This window comes from Aspergillus saccharolyticus (assembly GCF_003184585.1).
Source record: "Aspergillus saccharolyticus JOP 1030-1 unplaced genomic scaffold BP01scaffold_6, whole genome shotgun sequence".
NCBI classification, from domain to species: domain Eukaryota; kingdom Fungi; phylum Ascomycota; class Eurotiomycetes; order Eurotiales; family Aspergillaceae; genus Aspergillus; species Aspergillus saccharolyticus.
This window is the reverse complement of record NW_020290616.1, coordinates 409,805-435,966: the sequence shown is the minus strand read 5'-3', so window position 1 is coordinate 435,966 and position 26,162 is coordinate 409,805. Positions and strand designations below refer to the sequence as shown.

The following is a 26,162-nucleotide window of genomic DNA, read 5'->3' as shown; positions in this document are numbered from 1 at the left end:
TCCCAGGCGTGAAACATGATTTCTAGGCGAATATACATGGTCTGCTTGAGTCTTCCAGCAGCAAGTACACACGGTGACACTGCATCCTCCGGGGTTATGTCTGCTGCACATATGCATGCAGTTTGTTATGGATATATTTTATTATGACTGGATGTCCGATGTACAGAAAAGCCAACAAGCCTAGCCTAATATAATGATTTGTTCATCGACATACATAGTGCTCTTGATTCCCTTGATTGACATCGCTTGTCTCCTCGTAGCATGGATGGCAATTCGAGCACCTAGTCTTTTCTTCGCAAGTGTACTCGCATATAATGAGCACGCTCTGAGGAACATTCGAATCTTTGTCGCGTCAGACGACGCAACTCCCCGCTCCTCTCCCGAATCTCACCAGGTGGTGACATGTCACTTTGGTGCAGTTGCATGTACGTTATTATAAACAACGAACGCCGACCCATCGGAACCTTAATAAACCGCTAGAAATGCATTATATACACACACTTGCCATTTTCAGAAAGTACATCCGACTAACACGTCTCGACGTCAATCTCTTTCGTTTCGATACTGAATTGCTGGCCTTCATCATGTTCTGTGCGTTCGACCTGTTCCAGCTGTGCCCACAGCTCGGGAAATCTGGCTCTAGCCCACTTCTCCACCTCATCTTTCCAATGTTGATAAGGGATCGTATTGTAAAATTCGCCGATGCTGAATGACGAGTTAGCAACGCACATGAGCATCACATTAGGAAGAAGCAGAGCACAAGAAAGCTGCTGGACAGGGAGGGATACTAACGAGTTGCGGGTCGGCGTGAAGCCAGTCTCGGTCTCCATCTTCTCCAAGGCCTCAGTAGCAAGATCGAACTCACAGTGGGCGGCCAGAGCCTTGACATACGTCATGTACAATTGTCGGCTGCGCTCTATGCCCAAGAGTTTGACCTTGTCCATCATCTTAAGGGCCTCATCGACGCCATTGTTGTGTCTGGCACAAGTCTCGAAGAAGATGCGAATGGTCTTGGGGGACGGGCCCTCATCCGATTGGAGTATGTCTCGGAAGACCTTCATTGCCTGCTCGGGCATGTCGCAGTAGGCGTAGGCGAGCATAAGCCCGTTGAGCACGCGTGTGGTCAGATCGACCTCGACATCAAGTTTGAGCATGTTGTGCACGAGTTGAAGGTGCTTTACGGATCTGGTGCGAGCAATGCCAACGAAGCAGCGGGCGTAGGTGTCGGGCTTGGGTCGTCGGGCGAAGTCCTCCGCCTGTCGCATGTGGCCGAAGACGAGGTAAGCGAGGTCACTACGGTGGCGTTTGAAGAACGAGGTCATGATATTTGTGCGCAAGATGACACCGGTCTCCGGAAAGGCAAGCAGTAACAAGTTATATGCCTCCCAGGCGTCGGTGTCTTTTTGGGAAGGCTCCATTATAAATTTGGCCAGCGAGTTGCGAATAATTGTCCGTTCCTCAGAGTCATACAGGCCGAGGCGTGGTCTGAGCAGGCCTGAAACGCCCTCCCAGTCAAGGCGGTAGAGTAGCATGCGTGTAATCGCTGCCACGGTGCTTGCCTCCAACCGTACATTATTCTCGAATAACGGATCCAGAAAGGCTGATATACGGTCAAATATCGCATCGTCCTGACCAGAGCGGCAAAGAAGTCTGACTAATTTGTTCATTAGTGGCATGTTGACAACTGTTAGCGCTTCCGGATCATGCAGATCCTCCATAGAGCTGAAGGCTCCTCCGATATCGCCCGCTAGAATGCTAGATTCTAACTGCAGAAGTTGTGTCCTTGCGTCTGGTTCTAGACCCCAATGAGAGGCTAACACAGCGAATTTGGCTGCTAGACCAGGGTTTTCAATGGCATTTGCGTACTCAATCAGATCGTTCACGCACGAGATGGTCAAGGCTGTCCTTGCGAGCTCATCGCCCGCCATCAAGATGCTGGCCTTATCTGAGACGGCGGATGCACTCTGCTTTTGCACAGCTTCCCAGAAAAGGGTGATGCCTAGGGTCTGTGTGACCGGTAAATGCGAAAGTGACTCGTACACTGACTGCGCCCACGCGGTTTCGGAGTTCAGAATTGCATATTTGATAACAGCCTCTTTGGTAGCCACAGTGGGTGTCTGTCCGTTCGACAAGGGGCATTCATAAATTGTCTTTGTTGCAGCAAGCAGTCTCTCTTGGATAAGCAGCTTAACCAGGTCTTCATGCGATTTTTGCTCGAACTCAACGTCAAATTTCTCAAGGTTTTTGACCGTCTGTTCTAGGCGGCGCTTCTCACCTACGATAGCAAAGCCCTTGATAACCACATGCCAAGGAGTTGGGCGAGCCGTCTTCAATCTGAACCAGAAACGCTCCAAGACTTCGCGCGCTTCATCTGGCCTGCCATTCAAAGCCTGGATGTTGATATATGCAATGAAAGCCGAACGACTGATATGTTTCATACCGGGCGACGGGTCACGGCACAATTCCGAGAAAGCAGCGTGAGCCAATTCGCGCACAGTCAATTGTGATTCATGGAGACACTTTGCCTGTGATAGGACGAAAAGCATGTTTTCAAGAGCTTCAGTAGATAATGTCCTTTGCCACTCCTCGGGATTCAATTCTTCCGCATGAGTTCGCATGTAATGCCAGGTAACAGAGAGCAATGTGGCATGGAAGTCGGTGATAACGCCAGGGATTGCTGCCCGTTGGTCCAAGAAGTCGTTGAAGGCATTGGCCAAGATTTCAAAACTAGGCCCTCTGCTTTTGTCGGAGATTGATCTCATGAGGTCTCTCATTGGCTTTAGGCCGATCTCAGAGGGTAAAGTTGCAGGCTGGGCACTAGCGGTGGGTATCGCATTGTACGCGAAGAGGCCGCGTCGCTGTTTATGAGAGAGAGACAGGAAAGTGATCCTGCGAGGCAGATGGCTCCGGACAGTATGTAGTGAGCGATGGAGGCAGCGCGAAGTGGAAAGCGGTTCATTGTTAAGAATCGCGCGGAAAACCCGCCGGGTGAGATGAGATTGCATTTGGGAGTTCCGATGCTTCGCGAAACACCGGATTGAGGGACAGATTAAGAATGAATCGGGAGGAAAAACCGGAGGTGTATTTGAGAGCTTGCCGAGCTACGTTGAACCATGGCTTGCAGGGATGGAGTCCGCAACTTGAGGCTGTTGTAATGTAGCTTGAACCAGTTGGACGGATGGGGATGGATTCGGATGTAAAAAGACGGACGAAGGAGGGCGGAAAGTTCCATGATTGTCGGAGGTCGGCTCTTGGCGTACCTCCCGAACAGGCGAAAATCGATTTCACCTCAGCTTCACATTCGATCTCTCCGTTTGAAGGCAATCAACGGATTGATCTGACTTTTCACCAGCATGGCTTTACCACTCTTCTCATGGTCACAACTGCGCATCGTCGGCTCGACACTCAGTGCTGTGTCTGCTCGTCGCTGGAACTCGACCGCTGCCTCAAGTGCTGCCTCGACCGCTGAGCGATCTTTCCAACTCAGTACCGACCACCACGGTATGTGACTTTCCTGCAAAGTGGGCACTACTCTGCCCCTCTTCTTCCGACAACGCGTTCGAGCGACTGGTTTTGCTAACTGTACATGGTTTTATTATAGTCTCGCGGCCGAGGCTTCGTCGAGCAACCCGTCGAGCTGCTTTCGACGAGCAGAAGACTGCCCACGAAAGCCGACCCCTGGAGAAGTTTCAGTCTCGTCGCTGGCAGGCCGGTGATATTTATGCTCCTCATGATCTCAGTCCTGCGCAGATGAGAGAATGGGGCGAGCCCCGCTCACCGCCCACCGATATCTTCGTTTCTCTGAACTTGAATCCTTTAAGTCTGTACAAGGTATGTGGAACACGACCTCGACGCTCAGATCGTACAGGCGGCGAAATTCAACTGCTGACTACTGGGTACCTGCTTCTGATAGAACTTCTCGATCATGTCCGAATACATGTCACCTATGGGCCGGATCAAACACCGCCGCGACACGGGTCTGCGTCCAGTCAATCAACGAAAAATGAGCAAGGCTATTCGTAGGGCAATCGGGCTTGGGTTAATGCCCAGTGTGCATCGACACCCCGAAATCTTGGCTGCGGAGGCAAAGGCTCGCATGGAGGGAGGCAGCTCATTTTGAGAGACGTACCTCTAGCCATCGCATTGGGTGATGTCTGCTCGGATTTGCTTCTTCTTTTTATTGCCTCTTGAACCCTGTTCTGATATGATCTATTGCATGTGCTGTAAATTAGTATGACGATTTCACAATTTTGAGGCTGCGACCATGCACTTGTACTATCGATTCCGCTCGCGGTTTTGTTCTCGAGGCATTTGAACTCATACCTTAACACTTCTTAGGTTACCAGGCATAGAGTCGCTGCACTCATTTGTTCAACCTATTTATGTAGTTGAGAGTATAACTACTCACGTCCTTGTGAGGATTGGAGTAGAAATTGGCAGATATGCAGGCATAACCAAGCAGCGGCAATAGTACACCGTACTGTACACATAGAACAGGCCCACTCATGCGCCTAGGCCCCGAAACAACCGAAACGACGTACTAGTTAACTTGTTGACTACTATGTGTAGTTAGTTGGTTCCTCACTACGTCAACAGTAAACAACATTCCTTCTTCCCCTTGTCCCATCTTCTACTTTCCCTTTTACCCCTCTCCCATCTGTGCTGCCTCCCAAAACAGAACTACTCTTCCCACAAGGTTACCATCATTACTGATATTGTCTGCTGGACCAGTCATGCCAATCACCAATGGTCTGCCTACAACAACTATTCTTGACTAGCTTCGAAATTCTTTCCCCCCCCCCTGCTGACTACCTACTCTGTAGAATCAATCTGGGCTGCCAACCCCACCACTACGAGGGGTCAGCCCACCCAGCTCTCGTCGGACGCCAAAGGCGAGCGCCTTGCATATGCGGTACGTCTTGACCGGGCATCGATTCTACAATATTACTTGGGCACTGACCAACCCTTGATTCACCCGCACAGGCGAACAAGTCCATCTTCTTGCGCTCCATAGACAACCCGGCCATCGCCAGGCAGTATACTGAACACAAGGCCCAGACAACAGTCGCCCGCTTTTCTCCTTCTGGATTCTATGTGGCCAGTGGAGATGCGACCGGTATTGTGCGTGTTTGGGACTGTGTTGGAGACGGCATCACGAAAGGTGAATATAGCATTGTGAACGGCCGCATTAATGATCTTGCCTGGGACGGCGACTCGCAACGCATAATTGCAGTTGGCGATGGCAAGCAGCGTTACGGGCATTGCATTACCTGGGACAGCGGTAACACAGTCGGCGAAATATATGGACACACCCAACAGATCAACTCTGTTTCCATCAAACAGCAGAGACCGTTGCGGGCCGCTGCTGCGGGTGATGATAAGAATCTCGTCTTCTATCACGGCGCACCTTTCAAGTTCAATACAGGTATCCGAGACAAGCACATCAACTATATCTACGGTGTTGGCTTTAGCCCCGATGGCTCAACATTAGTCAGTGTCGGTGCTGACCGGAAAATCTGGCTATACGATGGAAAAACCGGTGAGCCGAGAAGTCAAATTGGGGATGGCGAGCATAAAGGAAGCATTTTTGCTGTCTCGTGGGCTAAAGATTCGCGCAAGTTTGTGACTGCCAGTGCTGACAGAACCGTGAAGATTTGGGATGTAGAAGCGGGTAAGGTTACACAGAGCTGGGAACTAGGAGAAGAAGGAGCGTCAAACATCCGAGATCAGCAAGTTGGTGTGGTATGGCCTCCAGCGAGAAGTGACAACCTACTCATCAGTCTTTCGTTGAGCGGGGACCTGAATTACCTCGTCGAAGGCACTCCCAAACCCCGGCAGATAATCCAGGGCCATCAAAAGAACATTACATCCCTAGTCCAGTTCAGCTCTGGTAGCGACACAGAGACACTATGGTCAGGTAGCTTTGACGGGAGGGTCTGTCACTGGGATTTGCCCACGGGATGTGCGGAAGAAGTGGAAGGGGACGGACATACGGCCTACATCGCCGGGCTCGCTCCGACTCGGGAGGGCACCGGCCGCATCTACAGCGTCGCTTGGGATGATACGATTCGATCCGTTGATCTTGGTGCCAAAACTTATACTGGCATCTCGGCCAAATTGTCTGGCCAACCCAAGGGCATCGCAACCGCGAAGGACAAGATAGTAGTCGGGACGACCGAGAGCGTGGAGATCTATCATGATGGGCAAAAGTCTGCTGAATTCAAGCCCCAGTTTGCCGTGACCACAGTCGCAGCCCATGGTAGTCTTGCTGCCATAGGTGGGGAGGACTCCTCAGTCCTAATCTGCGACATTTCAGCCCAGGGTTTGACCCCCAAGACCGAGTTCAAGGCATCACGGAACGCGATCTCGGCATTGGCGTTCTCGGTGGATGGTTCGCTTCTGGCCGTTGGGGATACTCGGGGCCGCGTGCTGGTCTACCAGGCTACTGATGGTCAATTGGTCACTGACCGGTGGACAGCGCACACCTCCCGAGTTACCTCAATCGCTTGGAACGAGGACAATACCCATGTGGTCAGTGGAGGGCTTGACACCAACATCTTTGTGTGGAGCTTGACTAAACCAGGAGACTGGCTGCAAGTATCGAATGCCCACAGAGAAGGTGTGAATGGAGTTACTTGGATTGCGGGAGGATCCAAGGTTGCCTCGGCTGGAGCGGATGCAGCAATTAAGGTGTGGAAGGTAGAAGGGCTGGCATGATCGGATCTTTGTGGTAGTTCTTCTCTTACTCTTTTTCGACTGTTCATACATTCAGTACAGCACATGAGCTCAAAAGAAGACAACAAGCCTCATCGTCTTAGAGCATATATGAATATCCCGTTTTTCTTTTTTTTCTACTTTCTACTGTACAGTACCTACTTTGTAGCGGGGAGACATACCATACAATACATATAATACAAATGTACTTATACACACGTACTACATACAGTACTGAGCATTACTTGATCGTACTCCGTACTTCGTCCGGACTTAACTGTTGTATATTCTAGATCGACGCCCCCCACCCCGGGGCGCACGACCTGATCATTGGACGGATGATTAGCTCTCCACCGCCCGGGCGTCCAACTTTCAAGTTGTTCAAGCTTCCACCCATCAATAAGGTAGTACGTACGGAGTACCTAGTACTCTGTACTTATCCATTCATCATCCAGTCATTCATCCAGTCATGCATGCCTTATGAATTCTTAGAGAGAGAGAGAGAGAGAGAGCGCTAGATAGATAGGTATGGTCCAGGCGTCGTTGGTGTTCTTCCATCATTGCCTTGCCCTGCTTGACTTTCCTCACCGGTCTGCCATCGTTTCCTTCTCTTTTCTCCCTTCTTTTTCTTTTGTGTATATATCCCCTCTTCCTCCTCCTCCTCCTTCTCTCCTTGTATCTGCGTTTTCCCTTGCCTCTAAAGCCAGTTGACTATCATGAAGTTATAAGATGTCTCGGTCCGGGGACTCCTCAAACAACTCCCGTCGCATTCTACGCCCCAAAAAGGTCAGCCAGCCAGTTAGCTATTCATCTTCAGCATCTTTCCCTGCCCTCATCCACCCTTCCTCCCCCGTCTTAGCCTTGATCCCCACGGTAATTGACGCCTCTGAAAATTGCATCTAGCTGCGATATGCGACATTTGTCCTACCGCGGACCGGTCAGCGCCTAAAAGGTCTTATCCATCTACGGAATCCGGGTTCAGGGTTGAATGGCAGTAGCGAAGATGAGGAGCGCCGAGCGCTTCTGAGCGGCGAGATTGTTACTTCTCACAGCAGGCTACCTGCGCGTCTGTGGGGTAAAGTCAAGAAGATAGGCCCGCAAGCGCATGGATTCCTCTCATCAGAACTGGGAATCGGCGTCTTGAAATGTAGTCTGGCTTATCTGCTCGGCTCCCTCGCGACCTTTGTGCCCGCTATATCCTCATTCTTGGGCCATCAAGATGGCAAACACATGGTGGCCACAGTTACAGTTTACTTCCATCCGGCGCGCTCGCAAGGGAGCATGTACAAGGCCTTGATCTGTGCTTTCGCCGCGTTCCTTTACGCCGCTCTCGTTTCTGTAACCAGCATGTTCGTCTCGAGGTTCTTTCAGGACACCTTAGGCATGTTCCTCCTCGGTCACGCTGTCGTCTTGATCGTGTTTTGTGGAGGAGGTCTGGGCTTCATTGGATGGACAAAACAAAGGCTTGGCGATCCTCTTGTCAATGTCGCTTGTTCTCTGGCTTCTCTTTCTACCATCACGGTGTTGACAAAGGAAGGCGCGGTGCAAAGTGGTGATCTGTCATTTGCAAAGATCTCCCAAGTCTTAAAGATGGTGGTGATGGGCGTAACTGCTTCCATGGCAGTGTCCTTCTTGATCTTTCCGATATCGGCGAGAAGGCAGTTGCGATCAAACCTCACCACAGTCACAGAAACCTTGGCAACCATGTTGGCATTGATCACTGAGAGCTTTCTAAGTGGCTCGGAAGAGGAGCTTCAAACGGCGGAATTTCGTGAAACCGCCGCACGACATAAAAAAGCATATGGTCAGCTGGACAAGCTTGTGCGTGAAGCAAAAATGGAGCATTTCGTTGTAGGCACAGAAAAGGAATACAGATTGGAGAAGACATTGGTCCGCTGGGTCCAAGACATCACACATAACCTGGGCGGATTGCGCAGTGCTGCTCATCTGCAATTCCAGCTGCTCAAACAAACCAAAGCTGTTGAGACTGCCTACCAGGGGCCAGAAGATTTGAATTTTGGACTCGGTTCTCTTCCGCTACCTAGTCCATGGTCATTGCAGGAAGATCGTCCGCTCCTGGAACCTATATATGAGAGACCGGAAGAAGAGTTATTGGAAGCAACGGCTGGGGCCGGGTACGATGCTTGTGCCGAAAATGGTGTTAGTACTGGAGAGGGGCAGATCCTTCACCCGGCGGACATTTTTGCTATATTTATTAGCCATCTGGGGCCCTCGATGGTAAGTGGACCTGACGGGGTGGTTCTTACCATAAGTACGCTGATGATGGCCTTTAGAGGTCTCTCGCCTTCACCTTGAAGGAGATATTCCGCGACATTCCTTTTAAGCCGGAAAACGACTATCGAGTATCAATCAATAGCCGATACCGCTCGAGTCTTGATCGGGCGCTGGAGTTATACCGAGATTCGCGAGAAGAAGCGCTCAAGACCATTTATCGGCAACGAGAAGTTCTAGGGATTCAGACGCTGGCAGTTGAGGCTGATCTGGAGGAGGTGTCTGCTAGCTGCGGGCACTTCAGTTTTTCATTGCTTGAATTTGGGGAACAGCTGAAAGAGCTTCTCGCCATTCTCGACGAGCTGCAGCTTGAGAATGAGGAGAGGCCAAATGGCCGATCATGGAACTGGCTCAAGATCTGGCGCTGGACCTCAGACCTGACAACAAAGGAGGAAAGATTGGATGTCACACTGGAGCAGGCTCAGTTGGGCGATACCAGTATCCCCAAGCCGCTCGGGAGTTCGGCTCTATCATCCAATGCCATCGCAACAAGTCCTGCAAAGCAACGACTTGGGTATCGCTTGTGGCGTTCCCTGGGCGTTTTTCGCCGGGACGACACCAAGTTTGCGATCAAAGTCGGCACCGGCGCTGCGCTTTATGCTTTACCCGCGTTTGTTCCGTCCACTCGACCAGTGTATGGCCACTGGAGAGGCGAGTGGGGTTTACTTTCATATATGTTGGTTTGTTCCATGACCATTGGAGCATCGAACACGACGGGCTACGCTCGATTTCTCGGTACTTGCTTGGGCGCCGGTTGTGCTATCCTCTCATGGTATGTCACCGGTGGAAATGTGTTTGGTCTCGCATTTCTAGGCTTGCTCATGGCTAGTTGGAATTTTTACATTATCATTGTGCGAGGTCAGGGGCCGATGGGCAGATTCATTATGCTAACATACAACCTCTCGGTGCTCTACGCCTATTCACTTGCTCAAAGAGAAGGAAGGAATGACCAAGATGAAGGAGGAGACAGCCCCATTATCACCGAGATTGCCCTTCACCGCGTAGTCGCTGTCTTATCGGGCTGTCTCTGGGGCATCATTATCACACGGATGATCTGGCCGATCAGTGCGCGAGAGAGGCTGAAAGATGGACTGAGTCTGCTATGGCTTCGCTTGAGCTTGATCTGGAAGCGTGGGCCCTTGTCCACTATGGCCAACCCACAGGAGTCTGCCGGATTTATGAGCGCCCGGGAGAAGCTAGAGGTCGAACGGTTCTTGTCACACCTGGAGTCTCTGCAAGTCTCCGCCCGTTCCGAGTTCGAGCTAAGGGAAGCGTTTCCCGATGCTAGCTATGGTAATATTCTTCGTCGGACCCGCAGCATGGTGGACGCCTTTGTAGCCATCAACCTGGAACTGCTCAAGAATATGACGGCATCCGAGGGAGAATTATCGATCTTGAGATACACTGTGAAGGAAAGGCAACAGCTGTCTTACCGGATCAGTCATTTGCTGACAGGTAAAGTCCAATGCACAGTGGCATCGATGGATTGGAACTGATCTCTAAAACAGTTATGGCCTCTTCGATGAAGCTGGAATATCCCTTGAGCGATGCTCTTCCCAACGTCGAGCACGCCCGGGATCGACTCCTGGCGCGTCTCTTCCACTATCGTAAAGACCCCGAAGCAAGCCGGACGTCGACCGACGAGGACTACGCCCTATTGTATGCATATGGTAGGTCTTTTGCTCCGCTCAAGTTGCCTCCCAGACCCCCCCTCCAAAAAAGCTAATGTTAGACATAGTCCTAGTAGTGGGGCAATTGTCTTGTGAGATTGAAGCTATCCTCCAGGAAATAGGTCACCTTTTTGGAGTTTTGGATGAGGATGCCGTGAAGTTGTATGCTTAGATATTGTTGACGCGATGGAAACAGGGACTGGGAGTGTACGGGCACAGGGAACAGAATCGCTGGTGGGGGGTCAAAAAGTAGTATTCAAGAAGAAAATCAATTTAATCAATTAGATACCGAGTTGAGTTGCGTGTCTGCATCTCTTGTTCTTTTTGGTTGGGGAGGGAAATTCAATTAAATGTGTTTGCGGATTGCCGGCAGGTTGAACAACTTCCTTTCCTTCGTCCGTCCCTTTCTCCATCTCTCACTCACCCTCCCTCCCTCTCTTCCCCGCTGTCTGTTTCTATCAACGCCCGCGTCTTCACCTGCATCTGCCCCAACAATCTCTCTCATGATCCAACCCTCATCCCACTCAATTACTTGAGATTCTTGTCGGTTCAGCTCGCTTGAATGGATGGATTTATCTTCTTCATGAAGGCCTAGTTCCTCCCTCCTTCTCCCACTCGCCCTGCCGGCTTCGCGCAGCCCCGTCGCGCTTCTGCGAACACTGCAACCATGCAGATCGACCCGGCTACTCTGAGTCGGTCAGACTCTACATCAACCGCAATCACCTCGTCTAAGGGTTCTGCGCCTAGTGCCCCTGCATTACAGAAGTCGACGAAGGCGCTGATCTCCGTTCCGCGACTCGACTTGGAGCCTGTCTACACGGAGCTCAAAGCCGCCATCGGTGACCAATGGGCCGAGTACAAAGAGGCTACCGCCCTCTTTCTTCTTGGTGAGTCCGACATGATGAAGCTCACCTGCTCCCCGGATGATCATCGCTTCTGGCTTCTCGCAAGAAATCGCTTTGCCGCTTGTACAGCTGTATCTATGTGATCCCACATTTCCGCTCTGCCTCCATTCAATTCAGGATGCTGAAGACTTGTGTCAACGAACAGGGCAGCTTAATCAAAGCGAACTCTCATCGCGCGTCGATCATATAATATGCGTTGATCAGAAAACTGAGCATCTCCACAACAACTTCATTTGCGCGATAATCGGAAACCTGACCCGAGATCTTCCCGACCATGGAGTTGCCAGTTGGGTATCCGCAAATGATAAGCCCTCAGTTGTGCCGAAACCGACGTCGGGGGATGCCGCCGAACAGAGACTCAAAACGGAGGTCATGCAGTTGCCTCCAAGGGACCGGCGCAGACTCAAGGCGATACCCGAGGTAGGCAGTCTTGATCTATGGCTAACCACGCCACAAAGTCGTCAGTGGACAAGTCTAACATGATTGTCGTTTTACCGACCAGCGTGACTCACATGATGTCTCACCCAATGATTTGGTAGATTACCACCTGGCGAAGCAAATCAAGCTGCCTAGCCAGGTACCGGCCAGCGCCGGTGGTTTGAACAAGACAAGTAGGTCTCATGCTTCGCGGACAACTCAACCATTCATGCTGGAGATAGAAACTTACCGTGTTCATTCTCAATAGACTGGGAATTAGAGATTCGAAAACGTTATGCACAACCCTTGGCATCGGAGACTGGCGAGTTTCCGGATGCTGAATCAATTCATGCACGCATGGTCCCTATATGCTACGAAGAATCTATAGTCAGTGGCGCAAGCTTACCCTGTGCGGAATATATGGCCATCGCAACAGAAACGTTTGTCAAGGAAGTATTATCAGTGGTCTTCTCACGCACGAGGTCGAATGGTCCCTCGGGGACGATCAATGGCATGATGATGCGCAAGTATCGACAACAGCTAGAAAGAGAAGAACTAGCCTTCACCAGGGGCGAAATTGTCAAAGACAGCGCAACTGGATTGTTGCCCATTGAAGCTAAGGAGGCAAGTGTTCGAAAACCATTGGGCGTTCGAGATCTCCGATTAGCATTGGAACTCGGCAGTGGTGTCCTCAGCCATATGCCTTTGCTTGTTGATCAAATTATGAGTGGATATCTCGAAGATGACCTTGAAGCAGAGAAATTTGACACAGTTGACGACGTGGTAGAGATTTCGAATGACACCTCTGGACAGAATATTTTCTCTGATGAAATGGAGATTGATGACACCGAATCAGACTGGGAGGGAGGCACAACGGCTGATAGGGTGCACTTGAGCGCTTTACTGGACGAGTGCCTGTCTATGGCCTCGTGAGCGACTCTCTCTACCACGCTCTCTCTCTTTTCCTGCGAGCTTCCTCATCGTCGACCTGTCCTCTAATTGCTGTTCCTTCTCTTGTTCTGCCTTTACAGATTCAAGCCGCCTGATATCCGTTGCTTTTGATGCCTTGCACTTTTATGAATTCTCTTCTTGATACACACACATTCATACACGTTCGAATCGGATTCACTGATGAGTGAAGTCATCATCTTGGATCCGGTGGGAAGCGTCTAGGCGTCCTGGGCGTCCATAAGAGTTGCCGCTATGGTGCGCGACACTGTCTTTTTTGCATCGGGTATGGAGTTCAAAGAGACTTGCTTTCATTTCTTCAAAATTAACTGTGTTGTTCTGCTTTTTCACTTACACGGCTTGTTGCATCTTGCTTCCCTAATCACCTCATAGGGAGCCAACCTGGTTCAATGTGACAGGTCAGCTTTCAGCTATGATGCCGATGAGGCGAGTTCAAATCCCTATAATTATTATTGAGAGGCAACAGCAGTCTCTACAGATGAGGTCTGAATGGCTTCACTAGTTGCAGCCTATTCAAGGTAGGAAGCCACTGTGACCAAATTTTGCGATGGCTTGAGCTGCCCGCTACGGTAATTTGATCTGCTAGAAAAAAACACTGATTGATCATACACAAGGACGATCGGAGAAAAGAATTTGGCTCATTATTTATACCTTCGGGCCAGAGTATGCAAAGGCAAAATCTGTGGACCTGGCGAGTAACATTCTTGCTGTGGTTATGTAGTGTACATTAGCAATTCGGGTATGGATATCCGCTAGATAGGCTGGTTGCATGCAGCCCAAGTACCATCAATTCATGGAAGAAAAAACCATTGATTCTTAATTCCAGTGTCGTCCGAAAGCAACGAACACGACCTTCGATCCTAAGAACATCTCGAGTCATCGCACTTAAGCATCCTGCTGATAATGCGAGCTTGTTTACTCTGACCGGGATGGTGGCGGTTCGTTGTGGCCGTTATGTATTTCCACGCGAATCCCGGCCAAATCCTCGGTAGGCTGTCACTAGGGCCGGACTCGAGTTAAGATTATAGACTGGCTCGTATACCGCTACTTCATTGAGTGAGGCGTTCTGCAACCAATTTGAGTATCTCTTCCGCCGACTTGCGTGCATTGGCCGGGTCTTTTGATATCGATTGCCAGACTTCACCGTGCTTTGGTTCGTTCGTTACACATTTAGCCACTACGTCTGCCCGTTTTTCCTGCACACGAACAAAACAGTCAGCTACCGAGCATCCAGACACAAATACAAGGTGCTCGGAAGGCGGGCGTATTAGAGAGAGAGGCAAAAGAACGAAAGACAAACGTACCTCAGTGCCGTGCTGCAATAGGAACTTATAGTACCAAGCCCAGCCATCGCCCAAGTCACTGTCGGTGACAATGGCTTTTTCGAACCATGTCATTGCCTTCTCTAGTCGACGCTCTCCCCAGAAGATGCGAGCCACCGTGATGAAGAGAATTGGGTCATTATCGGCCTTCTTAATAGCTTCCAAACTGCGTGCCTTTCTTTGCGAACGAGGTTCAAGGTACCAGATGCTTTCGCTCCATAGCAGACCAGATGTGGGAATCTCTTGCAGGGCTTTCGCCATCAAAACCTTCGCCTGAGCGATATTGTTGGCACGACGTTCCACGCGAACACTTTCAGTCCATAATTCCGGGCTCTTGGGAACCGCAAGACGGGCGCGGTCCAGAACGGAGCGAGCTTTGACAACGGCTCCTGCCTTCTCTTCCAGGCGCGAGGCCAACAGCCAGAGTGGCACGGACTTGGGGCAAGCTCGGGTACCTGTTCCATAAGCCTCCCTTGCCTGAGGATATTTGTTCTGGCCTTCGTATATTTGACCTTTCATCATCCATAACTTGTCAGCCTTGGGGTATAGCTGAAGACCCTGGTTGACGAGATCAAGCGCCTCGTCAACATTGCCCAGCTGCCGCTCAAACGCGACACTCTTGATCCATACACGATCCGTCCCTGCTTCACGGCGGGCTGTGGAAAGCAGTTCTCTAGCCTGGGTTGTCTGGTCAGCATCGGCCTCCAGCTTGACAGCGGCCAGCCAAATGTCTTCGTTGTTAGGGTTCTGATTGAAAGCTCGACCGAGCACTCGTCTAGCATCATCAGTTTCCCCAGACTGCCACTTTTCTTTAGCAAGCTGCAACCACAGCTGCTCGCTTTGCGGGCAGGCTTCCACGGCCTTTTCAAGTACCTGCCATAGTGCTTCTTTGCTGCCGTGGTTGCGTTCAAGGTCTGCAGCAGCAAGCCAGATGGATCGGCGATTGAAGAAGACACGGAGGGCATAGGCGTATATAGCTCGAGCTGTTTCGTACTTGCCACGGGCAATGCTAGCCTTAGCATCCTCCATCCAGATGTCCTTACGATCATCATCCTCATCAAGACCCCAGCCAAGGGTCTCACGGATTATAGCACCACAGGTGAGAATGGCGCCTTCCTCCTCACATCTCTCAGCCTCAGCGATCCACTCCTCCCTCTTGAGCATCGCGTTTTCTCTTGCTAAGCTCTGTACAGCCCTCTTCATAACATTGACTTTTTCGGATGTACCCATTTGCTCCTGCAATCTTGCAGCTGCAACCCATACCTCATGGCTTGTGGGGACGGCTTTTCGGGCAGCATTCAAAACCTTCTGGGCATTTTCTGGGGTCTCGAGACGGGCCAGAGCAAGCCAAAGCTCTACCGAGAGAGGTATGATCTCAACTGCTTTGGCCAGAAGAAGACGTGCATCAGCTGGGTCCTCCTCCAGGTTGACGGCCTCCTTCCAGATGACGACGGACTGGGGAATGTGAAGAATAGCTTGTCTGAGCACATTCTTCTTGGCCCGAGGCTCAGTCTCCAGTCTCATCGCCTCGATCCATAGTCTTGTAGAGCGATCATTGTTCTTAATCGCATTCGCGGCTATGACCTTGGCATTGTGCCCTTCGTTAAGTCGAATGTTCTCTAGCCAAGCATCTTCGCTCTTCGGGCATAATTCGCAGCCTTTGGCGATAACATTCCTGGCCGTCACCAATCTACCAGCAAGCTCTTCCAGACGAGCTAGAGCAATCCATCCGGGGGCATGCTTGGGGTTAGTCTTTGTCACTGATTCCAGGAGAACGCGAACCCGCTTGATGTCGCCAATTTCCACCTCACCCGCTTTCAGCTCCGACTGAGTGAGACTCGTAAGATATCCCTTTGGGTCGATATTGGTGGCGCTTCCTGAGGCTGAGTCCCCAGATGATCCCATGGCAGCCTGATCCAGTCGGACTTGTAGTACTTTGTCACGAGCAGCACTGATGTTGGCAAAATTCGTTATCGTTCCATCTGCGTTCTCTATGCTCGGGGCACTGGTTTGAGAACCATCGTCCGCCACGGTGGTTTCGAACTGGGTCGAATCCCTTGCACTGGCGATAACACTGTCCGGAACAGCATAAAAGCGCTGCCGGAGATTCTGCTTTGCGCGTCTGTTCTTTCCCGTTAGGTCTCCCACCTCCGGCAGGTTCGCCCACTCATCCTCAGAGACGGAGGCTAGTGATCGCTTTAGATCCGCAAATTGTTGTTGGATCTTGGGGTTCTTGCGCTCATAATCTTCTCTTTCTTGCCGTTCCCGGGCTTCTCTAGTAAGGGCCAGCCTCCATGTTAGTAGTCAAGTCCATCACGAGACAAAGTGGCTAAATAGCCCGGAATCACTGCGAATGAGGTGCGGTTTACTAACCTTCTCATCTTGCGTCTTTTGTCCATCTTCTCATCCACCTCCCGGTAGATGCGATCGGCCTCATCATCCTCCTGATCAAACTGTCCGTAGGCGAACAACCCCACTTCATTGTCTGGATCCTGGAAGCGCTCGTCATCCTCGTCCTCTTCAGCTTTGTCGTCCTTTCCACCCTTTTCTCGCCCAGCTCCATACGCTGTTGGGGGTGCTGCGCCGAGCTGTTGTGCTCGTTTGGCAAGAGCCGCTTGAATCTGCTCCGGCGTGGGCCCTTCTCGCGCAGGTCCAAGGTCCGAACGAGTGGTGAAACCAGTCGCACCTCGACCGAGACCCGCCACGTAATTCTCGGGAGCGGGTTGGCTTAAGAAGTCTTTCCGCCCAGAGGCCATACTGACCGGGAAAAAATGTCCAAGAAGGTGAATTAAGCTGAAGGACCCAAGCAAGGCCTAGCTAGTACAAGACGAGGTACTGGCGGCGACAGCGGCGTACATTATTGACGCTTTGCGGCGGGCCATCGCAAGGCGGTCGCAATTAGTTTATTCCGGCTCCGGTAATCTTATCAGGAAGTCTCCGCAATTACTTTGATTTTTTTTGCTAATATTCAAATCTGCCTAGCAAACACAGAGTGGAGCACAGCACAGAAGGAGGCAGGAGGGGATTCTTCGCGGACTTTTGGCTACATTTCATTATATCATCAAAAACAAGATCGACCGTGACAACTAGCCCGGATTGAACAACCACCATGCCCAAAGTCAAACAACAGAAGCGCAACAGCGCTTCCAAAGCCAATCCATATGCAGACGCCGCAGCCAAAACTAAAGCAGCCAACAGCATTTTCAAGATGAACACAGACCTTGGTCAACATATTCTGAAAAACCCTGGCGTCGCTCAACGGATAGTTGAGAAAGCTGAGCTAAAACAGAGTGATGTAAGTCAAAGCTTTCGCCATAGTCACCATATGCTCGAGCCAATTTAACCACATGGTATGTCTTGCCTCTACAGGTCGTGCTGGAAATCGGTCCTGGTACGGGTAACTTGACGGTCAAAATTCTCGAAAAGGCAAAGAAAGTCATCGCCGTTGAGCTAGACCCTCGAATGGCTGCTGAAGTCACAAAACGTGTCCAGGGCACGCCCGCCCAGAATCGCTTGGATGTCATACTCGGCGACGTGATGAAGACGGAACTTCCGTATTTCGATGTTTGCATCAGCAACACTCCCTATCAGGTGCGATCTTATACAGAAGCCTTTTCTTGTCCAATCCTTAACCCGCTTGCACACAGATCTCTTCTCCACTCACATTCAAGCTTCTCGCAACCTCGCCAGCTCCCCGAGTCTGCATTCTAATGTTTCAACGAGAGTTTGCGCTGAGACTATTCGCCAAACCGGGCGACAAACTCTACAGTCGACTCTCCGTCAATGCCCAGATGTGGGCTAAGATTGATCATATCATGAAAGTCGGAAAGAACAACTTCAAACCACCTCCTCTGGTCGAGTCCAGTGTAGTCCGACTGGTCCCCAAAAACCCCAGACCACAAATCAATTATGACGAATGGGACGGGCTTCTGAGAATTCTTTTTGTCCGAAAGAACAAGACAATTCGATCAAGCTTCCTCGGCAAGTCTACTGTAATGGACATGCTGGAAGCCAACTATCGAACGTGGTGCGCGCAGAACGACATTCCCGTGGAGGACGGACCAGCGGATGAGACTGGAGCAGACGCAATGGACACGGGCAACGTGGCAGAGGAGGACGAGGACGAGGTCGAAGAAGTCATGGATTTGGATGACGATGACGACGTACCAGACTTCTTCAGAGAGCAAGAAAATGCTCGTATACAGGAGGCGCTGAAGGGTCGGTCAAGTCGTAAGAAGAGAGGAAAGGTGGGAGAGCTGGTTCGGGAGAAAGTTCGGCAGGTACTGGAAGAAGAAACAGGCCTCGCAGATAAGCGTGCCAGGATGTGTGATGAGAACGATTTCCTGAAGCTTTTGTGGGCGTTCAACCAGAAGGGTTTCCATTTCACCTAATCCCACAGCTGGCGAGAGGGATGCGCATACCCGTCCTTGAAACTTCATGCTATATGCGTACATAACATTCCTAATGAATCACGATAGTCGTCATTGAAAGCCATCCTCGGGCGACCGATCTCCAGCCGGACGAAGGTGGGCACGAGAGTCTTGAAAAAGACTTTGCCAAATGTAGGCTTCACTCAGCAACAGTTCGATATCCTTGTCAGTCCAGCCCTTTGTCGGCAGGGCTTGTAGGAACATCATAATTTCCTGATTCTAATTAGCTCATCACGAAATAATACTATTTCCACATTGAGTGCCCACCTGGAAATCCATTCTAATTAATTGATCTGTCCATTTCACAAGGAATGCGGCGCACACATATATGTGGAAGCGCGAGAAGCCCTGCTCTTCAGCCTGTCAAAAATGGTTAGTACATCTATGAGGTATGTTATAGCTAAGGGGATTGATATAGTACCATGTATGTATCCCACATTCTTATGGTATTTTGCACGCTCATTTCTCGCATGAGCAGACAGTTCATCCATCGAAAGCTGAATTGCATGAATTCCACGCCCTCTTGCTCCAAATGCTTGGCCAGTGTAGAGTCTATGCGCATCGTTAGGTCGCGTAGTGCTCTTACTTGTCTGTGAATACCTGGTTGGGCATAGATGTAGTTGTCTTGAATGCCATCCAGAAGTTTGGTGAGACACCAGAAGGAATCCGCCTCCACCGCATCTAGCACACTCCTGGGCAATTGGCCTGGATCCATGCCCTCCTCAACGTTGAGGTCGGTAACATATAGCCCGAGGAATACTTGCCAAAACGGAGTCACAAGATCATTGATGCCTTGGACATAGCCGCTAGCAGGATGACGAATAGCCCAAACGTACAGTATCTTTTCTAAAGAGCGTTGAGTAGCTTCGTAGCTGTAGAGCTGGATATGGGGGCTGGTGCGAGGAACGTCAATACTAATCTGATGCCAGACCGCTTCGTCTAAGCCTCTACCTCGTCCTGTGACGGACGAAGGCGGGTTGGCGGAGCTTGGGGCACTTCGCTCAAATGCTTGTCGGACCCCGTCCAGATATTCCTTGCGCTTCCTTTCCAAAGTCGAAATGCGTCGTTCACTGTTTGTCGGCAAATACCCTAGCAATAATTGCCAAGTAATTGCTCGCACCTCCTCTGGGACCCCTGACCACGCCAGGTTCCTGAGTTCTGCGAGAGGAACAGTGCTCGTCTGTAGCAAGCGCTTGAACTTGTTGATTCTTAAGATGCGGCTCGAATAGACATCCATTTCTTTAGGTGGTGCATTTTTCGGTGGTGGTGCATGATCTATAAGATTAAGCGCGTGTGCGGGGTCTAGAACCCATCAGTAGATGTTCCCGAACATAGGTCGCGCCCAAAACCGTCACCAACCTCTTAAAATCTCCTTGTACTGAGGCCGTAGAATTTTGCCTTCTGCCTTCCTGGTGATAGGATAAATCGACACCCCACGCTCCTCCGCGATGTCAGAACTATTTGCTCGTTGTCGATTACTTCCGAGGCCAACACCAAGGGTCAAGTGATGTCCCACCCCTCCGCCTGAGTCAAGGGTACTAGGTTGAGTTGGAGCAGTAGCTCGACTTTGCTTCTTGCGCATGCTTGTAATGCTTGGGAGTCCAAACTCATCCTCGTCATCATCGTAGGCTATACCCCCTTCCCCATCCTCGTCATTCTCATCTTCCTCTTGCCCCTCGCCCACCCGATAGCTTTCCCAGGATTCCAACCCCCCATTCAGAATGCCAGAGTATGAATTTCGTGGTGACGAAACCCACAAACCCGGCCGATGGGGAGACAAGGTAGCATGCGAGCTGTTGGCGGAAGTCACTGGAGGGGGTGTTCGCGGACGGGCATGTTGCTGCGGGCCCCCTCTATGGGCATGCACTCTGGTCAATCTCTTGAAAAAAAAAGCGCTATCGAGCCAGGCAGTAGCGAAACTAACATTGATATATTGGCATGGGAATATGAGGCTCCGACAACGGTGTTTGGATCCGGGGTCTTGGACGATGCTTGGTTATGGGACACCGATCTTGCCTTCCAGAAAGGCGAATTGCTCCTTCTTCAGCGAACGTAGGCCCTGGTTAGCAAGTTCTTGAGAAGTAAGATTGAGGAAACAGCTTCAATTGCTTCCAAAGGTTTGTTACAAACAATTGAAACTTGAGGTTAACATACTCAGTGCGGTCTGTGACGAAAGGGGATGGAATGGATCAGTTGCGGAATTTCGAGTGTGAGACAAAAGGAAGCGCCTGGAAGAGAGAGGTACGAACCAACCTGGACCATTTCCTGATGACCAAATGATGGAATTAGCGAACCCCGTCACTTTGAAAGGTGCTTGGGAAAAGGTGAGACGGCTGTGAAAAGAGCAGTTATGGTTGACTTACCTGCTGTTGGCCTTTCTTGGTAGTCATTGCAACAATCTCGTCGTGCAGAGGGTACAAGGTTAAGTGAACATGAGGACTGGGAGGAAGAGCAGGAACAAGAAAGTCAAATAACGCGGAAGAAGGTAGCCAGAGGGAGCGAAGACGGGGGCAAGGGGAAAGAGTGCGGGGAGAAGGAAGCACTGCTGCACTACTAACGTTATACTGTAAAGAAGATCACGGCACGTGGGATCCAAATTCAGATGCAGAGAGTATCATGTCCTCCGAGAAGAACTCCTCCTTTCCGTCTTGTATGCATATGAAAAAAAGGGTTTCTCAAAATTTATATACGGAGTATATCGCGACAATAATGCGAGAGGGAAAAGAGTACTGGGCTTTGTGTCGTCATGGCCTTTGCTCAGTCAGCCATGGTCACTAACTTAACGTGAGTTGCTGAAGGACAAGAGATACAGCGGGTAACTACAGAGTACAGTACCATACATTGACTGTACATACAGTACGAAGTACAGAGTGTGCGATTCATACATACCATACATTCAGTATTGCATTGCCTTTCCCTAACTTCAATCTCCGCTCCTGCTTTCGTAAGTTAGTCTCTTCTTCTTGTTCTTCTTCCCATCCATCCTCCTTCCCTTGTTCATGCTTCTCTCCCTCGCTCCCTCCCCCCCCAGAAACACACAGCACAAACACCTCCCATTACTCTCTTCTCCTGTCTTCAGGACTTTGGTCCCGGTAGCAATCCGTACTGCCTTAGTCAATACTTATTCCGGTTGAGTTCTGTGGCTCTTGTTTGAGCCAATTTGACTTCACCTGCCGGTGCTGACTATCTCTGAATCCTACACGGATTTCCCTTCTCTTATTCCTTCGAATCTTTTCGCCTCCTTGTGTAATCGATACAGTCACTGAGCAGTGATGGCCGAACCTGACGATGTTGAGGAAGATCTTTTCGCCGATCTGTATGGTGCCTCGTCTCAAATGCTCAGTTTTATGCCATCGTCTGACGCTTAGTTTTCATATTCTAGGTACGATGCGGACGATACTACTGTTCAGACGAAGCCTATTGTAGAGCCTCCACAGATGCCCGAGCCTATCACTCCTGCTCCACATGCCTCTGCTACCGAGCTTCGAACGCAGTATGCGGATCACGGCCATGGTGATATCGACGCTGGTGGGTCGTATCAATATTCTCATCAGTCTGGAAACCACGCAGGCGGAGAGAACGGGGGCGCTGGTTTTGCGCATCCTGCTGCAGCCTCGGTGGGCGAATCCGAACCTCAAGGGACGGGAATTAAAGAAGATGGGTGAGTGCTATTTTCAATAGAATATTCCTATAATATCTTCCATTGGTATTATGCACCCTTTCCATTGCATTTGTGACCTCAGCGGTCACGGTCACGCAGAAGCCCTGTTTCCTTTCATCTCATTCCTCATTCTCTCCCCGATTGTCAAGAGGGTATGCATCATGGCATGGCTATTCCCATTTGTGTCGGCCCACTATATCTCAAGCAGCGCCCAAGGGATTCTCGAAAACTATGCCGCACTCCCGCAACAGCCACAATCATGAATTGTGCTCGGGTCTTGATTATTTCGGTGTCTTGATGTTGTGTGCGAATGGGTCGGGTTTTATCTCAGTCAAGGTATCTGTCAAGGGTTCTCCTCTATAGGGTCGCTCATGGTTTCTGGATGGCAAAGAGATCTTGGCCTTGAACAAGAAAATTATGGTGTTAGGAGGATTCCCTCGCTGGCGATGTTGAGCTCCGTCTGGTACAAGCAAAAAGACAAAACTTCAGCCACGCTACGAGGCTCGGGTGACAGATTTATTCGACGTTCCAGCAACGATGTGAGACTCAGGAAGACAATGCTCGGTTCCTTGGCTCTCCATAGCCGTGTCACGTGCGACTATAGTACATCCGTTACTATATAGCTTCATGTCGATATATCATGATAGAGGGCAGCAAGGTTTGAGACTTTGGCGGTCTAGTCTGGGAAACTCTCGAACAGATTACCTAGCATCGGACTTGATTAGACAGACAGGCAGAGAATCTTTGGCCAAACAGACAGACAGGCAGGCAGACAGGCAGACAGACAGACAGACAGACAGACAGACAGACAGATAAGGGAAAGAAAATGGACATAATCCATCCGCCTCATATGCTCCAACCTGTGGTGACACCACCCACCCGCATACCTTTACGATGTTGAAGCTCCCTCATTTGGTTTCAGCTCACTGGATGGTGTTGTAAACCAATGGTGCTCTCTGACTTGGAGACATAATTCAGTGCTGTCCTGGACCAAGAGATTCATTCCAATGTATTGTTGGCCCAGATCAACCCGCGTTTGAAGCTTCTTCTCAGATCGTCAATGCCCTGTCTGAATTCAATCGGTTTTGTGGCCATGGTGAATCATACGGCGAAGGGATTTGGCCCATTTTCGATGACAATTCGTCTGCCAGTCAGTGAATACCGATAGAGGTCATGCAGCTAGCACTCCTTAACCGAGTGCCCTCACAGCACCAAGGAATAGCGCTTTGGAACGGATTGGTCGCATCCCTCTTCTTCATCACTTTCCACTTTCACTTGTCCACAACCGAGATTCTGATGTCTTGTGTCACTTTTTGAATGTTGTTGCTGCTGTCGTTGATTCATGCCCAAGCTTGCCTCGATCAAGATGCCCCACCCCCCAATATCCTTCGGAGCGGTACTAACTGAGTATTGCAATTTGACGCTTGCTAATTGAGTCATGGCACTAGGAAAATGTTCATCGGAGGTCTGAATTGGGAGACTACAGATCGTATGTACTCTTCCAGGGCTGAATACTGCTACATCTATCGTCCCTAAGTCATCTAACATATTGCATCAGAGTCCTTGAAAGATTACTTCTCTCAGTTTGGAGAGGTACAAGAATGTACTGTGATGCGAGATAGTGCTACGGGTCGCTCGAGGGGCTTTGGTTTCTTGACGTTCAGGGATCCGAAGACTGTCAACACCGTCATGGTCAAGGAACACTATCTGGATGGCAAGATTGTAAGAGCTTCCGCCAAATCTCAGCCCGTTCTCGAAATAGGTTTCGCCAGCTGACCAACATGGGACAGATCGACCCCAAGCGTGCAATCCCGCGGGACGAGCAGGAAAAGACCAGTAAAATTTTCGTTGGCGGTGTCAGCCAAGAGGCAAATGAGCATGATTTCAGAGAATTCTTTACTCAGTTCGGGCGTGTAATCGATGCAACCCTGATGATTGACAAGGATACCGGTCGCCCCCGTGGCTTTGGATTCGTGACATTTGATAGCGAAGCGGCTGTCGAGGCAGCACTCTCACGTCCTCTAGAAATTCTCGGTAAGCCAATCGAGGTGAAAAAAGCCCAGCCAAGGGGCAATTTACGCGATGAGGAAGACCGCCGGTTCCGTCGTGGCAGGGAGAGTTTCCGTGACGGAGGCGCGATGGGCGGCGATGGTTCGCAGCAACAAGCCGGTGCTCAAGGCCAAGGCAGCATGGCCGGTGGACTCACCCCGCAAATGATGGCACAATATTGGCAGAGGATGCAGCAATACTTTGCTCTAATGCAACAGCAGATGGCCGTTGCTGCGGCTCAAGGTCAAGGCATGGGCGGAATGGGCATGGGTGGAATGAACCCAGCCATGATGCAACAGATGCAGCAAATGAAACAAATGCAGCAAATGCAAATGGGGAACGGTCAAGCGCCGCAAGGCAGCCTTAGCCCTCCGTCGCAAAGCACTACGCCCCAGACAATGGCACCGAACATGATGAATCCCGCAGTAATGCAGCAGATGCAACAGATGCAGCAGATGCAGAATCAAAGCCAGAGCAGCAATTCCGGCGGCATGACTGGCCAGATGGGAGGAGGTGGCAATGGAATGAACATGGCCGCAGCCAGCGCCAATGGGAATTTCTCGGGCCATCGTGGTGGACCTGGCTACAATGCTCAGGAACAGATCGCCTTCGAGCAGCAGAAATACGAGCAGCAACAGGCACGCCGTGCCATGGAAAATCGGGCCTTCTCTCCCTACCAGCAAGGTGGACCAACTTCTTGGGAAGGTATGTATGATGAAGTACCTCAGCCGAACATCCCGACCGGGCCCCAGGCCATGACCCGCGCGGGGAGCATGGGACGCGGTATGTCTCTTCCCTGCCCTTCCATCCCGTATATCTTGTAATGTGCCGCCCTGTCTGCCCAAACTTGCTAACCTCGGTTCATCAAGGTCCGACTCCACAACCTCAGAGTGCTGCCCCCGCCAATGCTCCGACAGGGCCGAAGAATGCTGGTAAGCCGGGCGCTAATTATCGTGGTGGGGGTCGCGGAGGTCACCGGGGCTTCCATCCTTACTCGCGGGGTTAAAGTGATATGATCTGCCTTTCAATTTTGTGCTTCTCATCTTCACGCTGTTGTACATGTGCACCCCAGTTCTAGTTTCTACCCTTCACTTGGGATTCTCTCGTGCAATTAAGCAAATCTTTCCGTTGCAACCCCCTCCCTTCTCTTCATGGCTGTTTGAGGAAACTTTCTCTTCTGTTTTTCTGTTCTTAAGCTGTGCAATCCAGAATGGCTTGATCTTGCAGCAGTAAAAGTGGCATTCGGTTTCACACCAACCACCTTAAAATCATCCCAAGGCTCCGCCCAACCGTTGCCTGTCTTCTATCTTGTTCCTGTCGTGACTCTTCAGATTGTATGACGTTCTCCCTCTCTCTAGTGCTATCCTTGTGCTCTCACGGTGTATGCATGCGAGCCAGTCCAAAATTGTGCAAGGGATTCGGTGTGGACTGCAACAGTCTTTTGTTTTATTCTCCACTCTACAATGTCATCGCTTATCATAGGAACACCCGTTCCTGCCGTGTGAGGAATGGAAAATTGAATGTCTACTCTCGGATCTGCATCATGCGTGATAAGTCTAGTTGGTAAAGAACATGGGGGCACCAATGCCATAGTAAGAAAGAGGTCTCAGCTTGATGGCAACACAGCCGACAGAACACCGTTAAATGAGGCACATGAAGGGAAAATAACTACAGCCTGTTATCTAGACAGAAATAGAAACAAAATATATTTCCAAGAATTATTCAATGCAAAC

General features: G+C 50.5%; 8 protein-coding genes across 8 annotated transcripts; 5 read left to right on the top strand and 3 right to left on the bottom strand.

The window, feature by feature from the left end:
- Nucleotides 1-167: 167 nt before the first annotated feature.
- Nucleotides 168-3,184, bottom strand: BP01DRAFT_335220 (putative mitochondrial respiratory complex I chaperone (Cia84)). Its single transcript, XM_025573186.1, has 2 exons — nt 793-3,184; nt 168-705 (listed from the first exon to the last, which is right to left on the bottom strand). The coding sequence occupies exons 1-2, from the start codon at nt 3,003-3,005 to the stop codon at nt 528-530; spliced, it is 2,391 nt and encodes a 796-aa protein (XP_025433717.1). The 5' UTR covers nt 3,006-3,184; the 3' UTR covers nt 168-527.
- Nucleotides 3,185-3,245: 61 nt separating this feature from the next.
- BP01DRAFT_414060 (actin cortical patch component) lies at nt 3,246-10,967 on the top strand. Its single transcript, XM_025579034.1, has 9 exons — nt 3,246-3,501; nt 3,602-3,831; nt 3,914-4,049; nt 4,824-4,912; nt 4,984-6,690; nt 7,618-8,952; nt 9,009-10,461; nt 10,515-10,676; nt 10,745-10,967. Exons 1-9 carry the CDS (start codon nt 3,354-3,356, stop codon nt 10,846-10,848), a joined length of 5,364 nt encoding a protein of 1,787 aa, XP_025433716.1. The 5' UTR covers nt 3,246-3,353; the 3' UTR covers nt 10,849-10,967.
- Nucleotides 10,968-11,343: 376 nt separating this feature from the next.
- Nucleotides 11,344-12,931, top strand: BP01DRAFT_290974 (TADA1 family protein; the record flags this gene model as incomplete). Its single annotated transcript, XM_025571627.1, has 4 exons — nt 11,344-11,563; nt 11,628-12,001; nt 12,084-12,192; nt 12,267-12,931. 4 exons carry the CDS (start codon nt 11,344-11,346, stop codon nt 12,929-12,931), a joined length of 1,368 nt encoding a protein of 455 aa, XP_025433715.1.
- Nucleotides 12,932-13,546: 615 nt separating this feature from the next.
- Nucleotides 13,547-17,121, bottom strand: BP01DRAFT_313781 (U4/U6-U5 snRNP complex subunit PRP6). Its single transcript, XM_025572517.1, has 3 exons — nt 16,663-17,121; nt 14,272-16,564; nt 13,547-14,163 (listed from the first exon to the last, which is right to left on the bottom strand). Exons 1-3 carry the CDS (start codon nt 17,043-17,045, stop codon nt 14,017-14,019), a joined length of 2,823 nt encoding a protein of 940 aa, XP_025433714.1. The 5' UTR covers nt 17,046-17,121; the 3' UTR covers nt 13,547-14,016.
- A 620-nt stretch (nt 17,122-17,741) lies between these two features.
- BP01DRAFT_354248 (dimethyladenosine transferase) lies at nt 17,742-18,817 on the top strand. The gene is made up of 2 exons (XM_025574381.1): nt 17,742-17,880; nt 17,937-18,817. The coding sequence occupies exons 1-2, from the start codon at nt 17,752-17,754 to the stop codon at nt 18,678-18,680; spliced, it is 873 nt and encodes a 290-aa protein (XP_025433713.1). The 5' UTR covers nt 17,742-17,751; the 3' UTR covers nt 18,681-18,817.
- Nucleotides 18,771-21,412, bottom strand: BP01DRAFT_335203 (GTPase-activating protein GYP1; the record flags this gene model as incomplete). Its single annotated transcript, XM_025573185.1, has 8 exons — nt 21,083-21,412; nt 20,969-20,984; nt 20,874-20,883; nt 20,644-20,760; nt 20,079-20,572; nt 19,141-20,021; nt 18,987-19,079; nt 18,771-18,932 (listed from the first exon to the last, which is right to left on the bottom strand). The coding sequence occupies exons 1-8, from the start codon at nt 21,107-21,109 to the stop codon at nt 18,771-18,773; spliced, it is 1,800 nt and encodes a 599-aa protein (XP_025433712.1). The 5' UTR covers nt 21,110-21,412.
- Nucleotides 21,413-21,991: 579 nt separating this feature from the next.
- BP01DRAFT_363542 (uncharacterized protein) lies at nt 21,992-22,643 on the top strand (the record flags this gene model as incomplete). The annotated part of the gene is made up of 3 exons (XM_025576284.1): nt 21,992-22,035; nt 22,102-22,380; nt 22,463-22,643. The coding sequence occupies 3 exons, from the start codon at nt 21,992-21,994 to the stop codon at nt 22,641-22,643; spliced, it is 504 nt and encodes a 167-aa protein (XP_025433711.1).
- A 1,189-nt stretch (nt 22,644-23,832) lies between these two features.
- Nucleotides 23,833-25,805, top strand: BP01DRAFT_409047 (heterogeneous nuclear ribonucleoprotein HRP1; the record flags this gene model as incomplete). Its single annotated transcript, XM_025578841.1, has 4 exons — nt 23,833-23,869; nt 23,939-24,102; nt 24,171-25,212; nt 25,299-25,805. The coding sequence occupies 4 exons, from the start codon at nt 23,833-23,835 to the stop codon at nt 25,433-25,435; spliced, it is 1,380 nt and encodes a 459-aa protein (XP_025433710.1). The 3' UTR covers nt 25,436-25,805.
- Between the last annotated feature and the right edge of the window lie 357 nt (nt 25,806-26,162).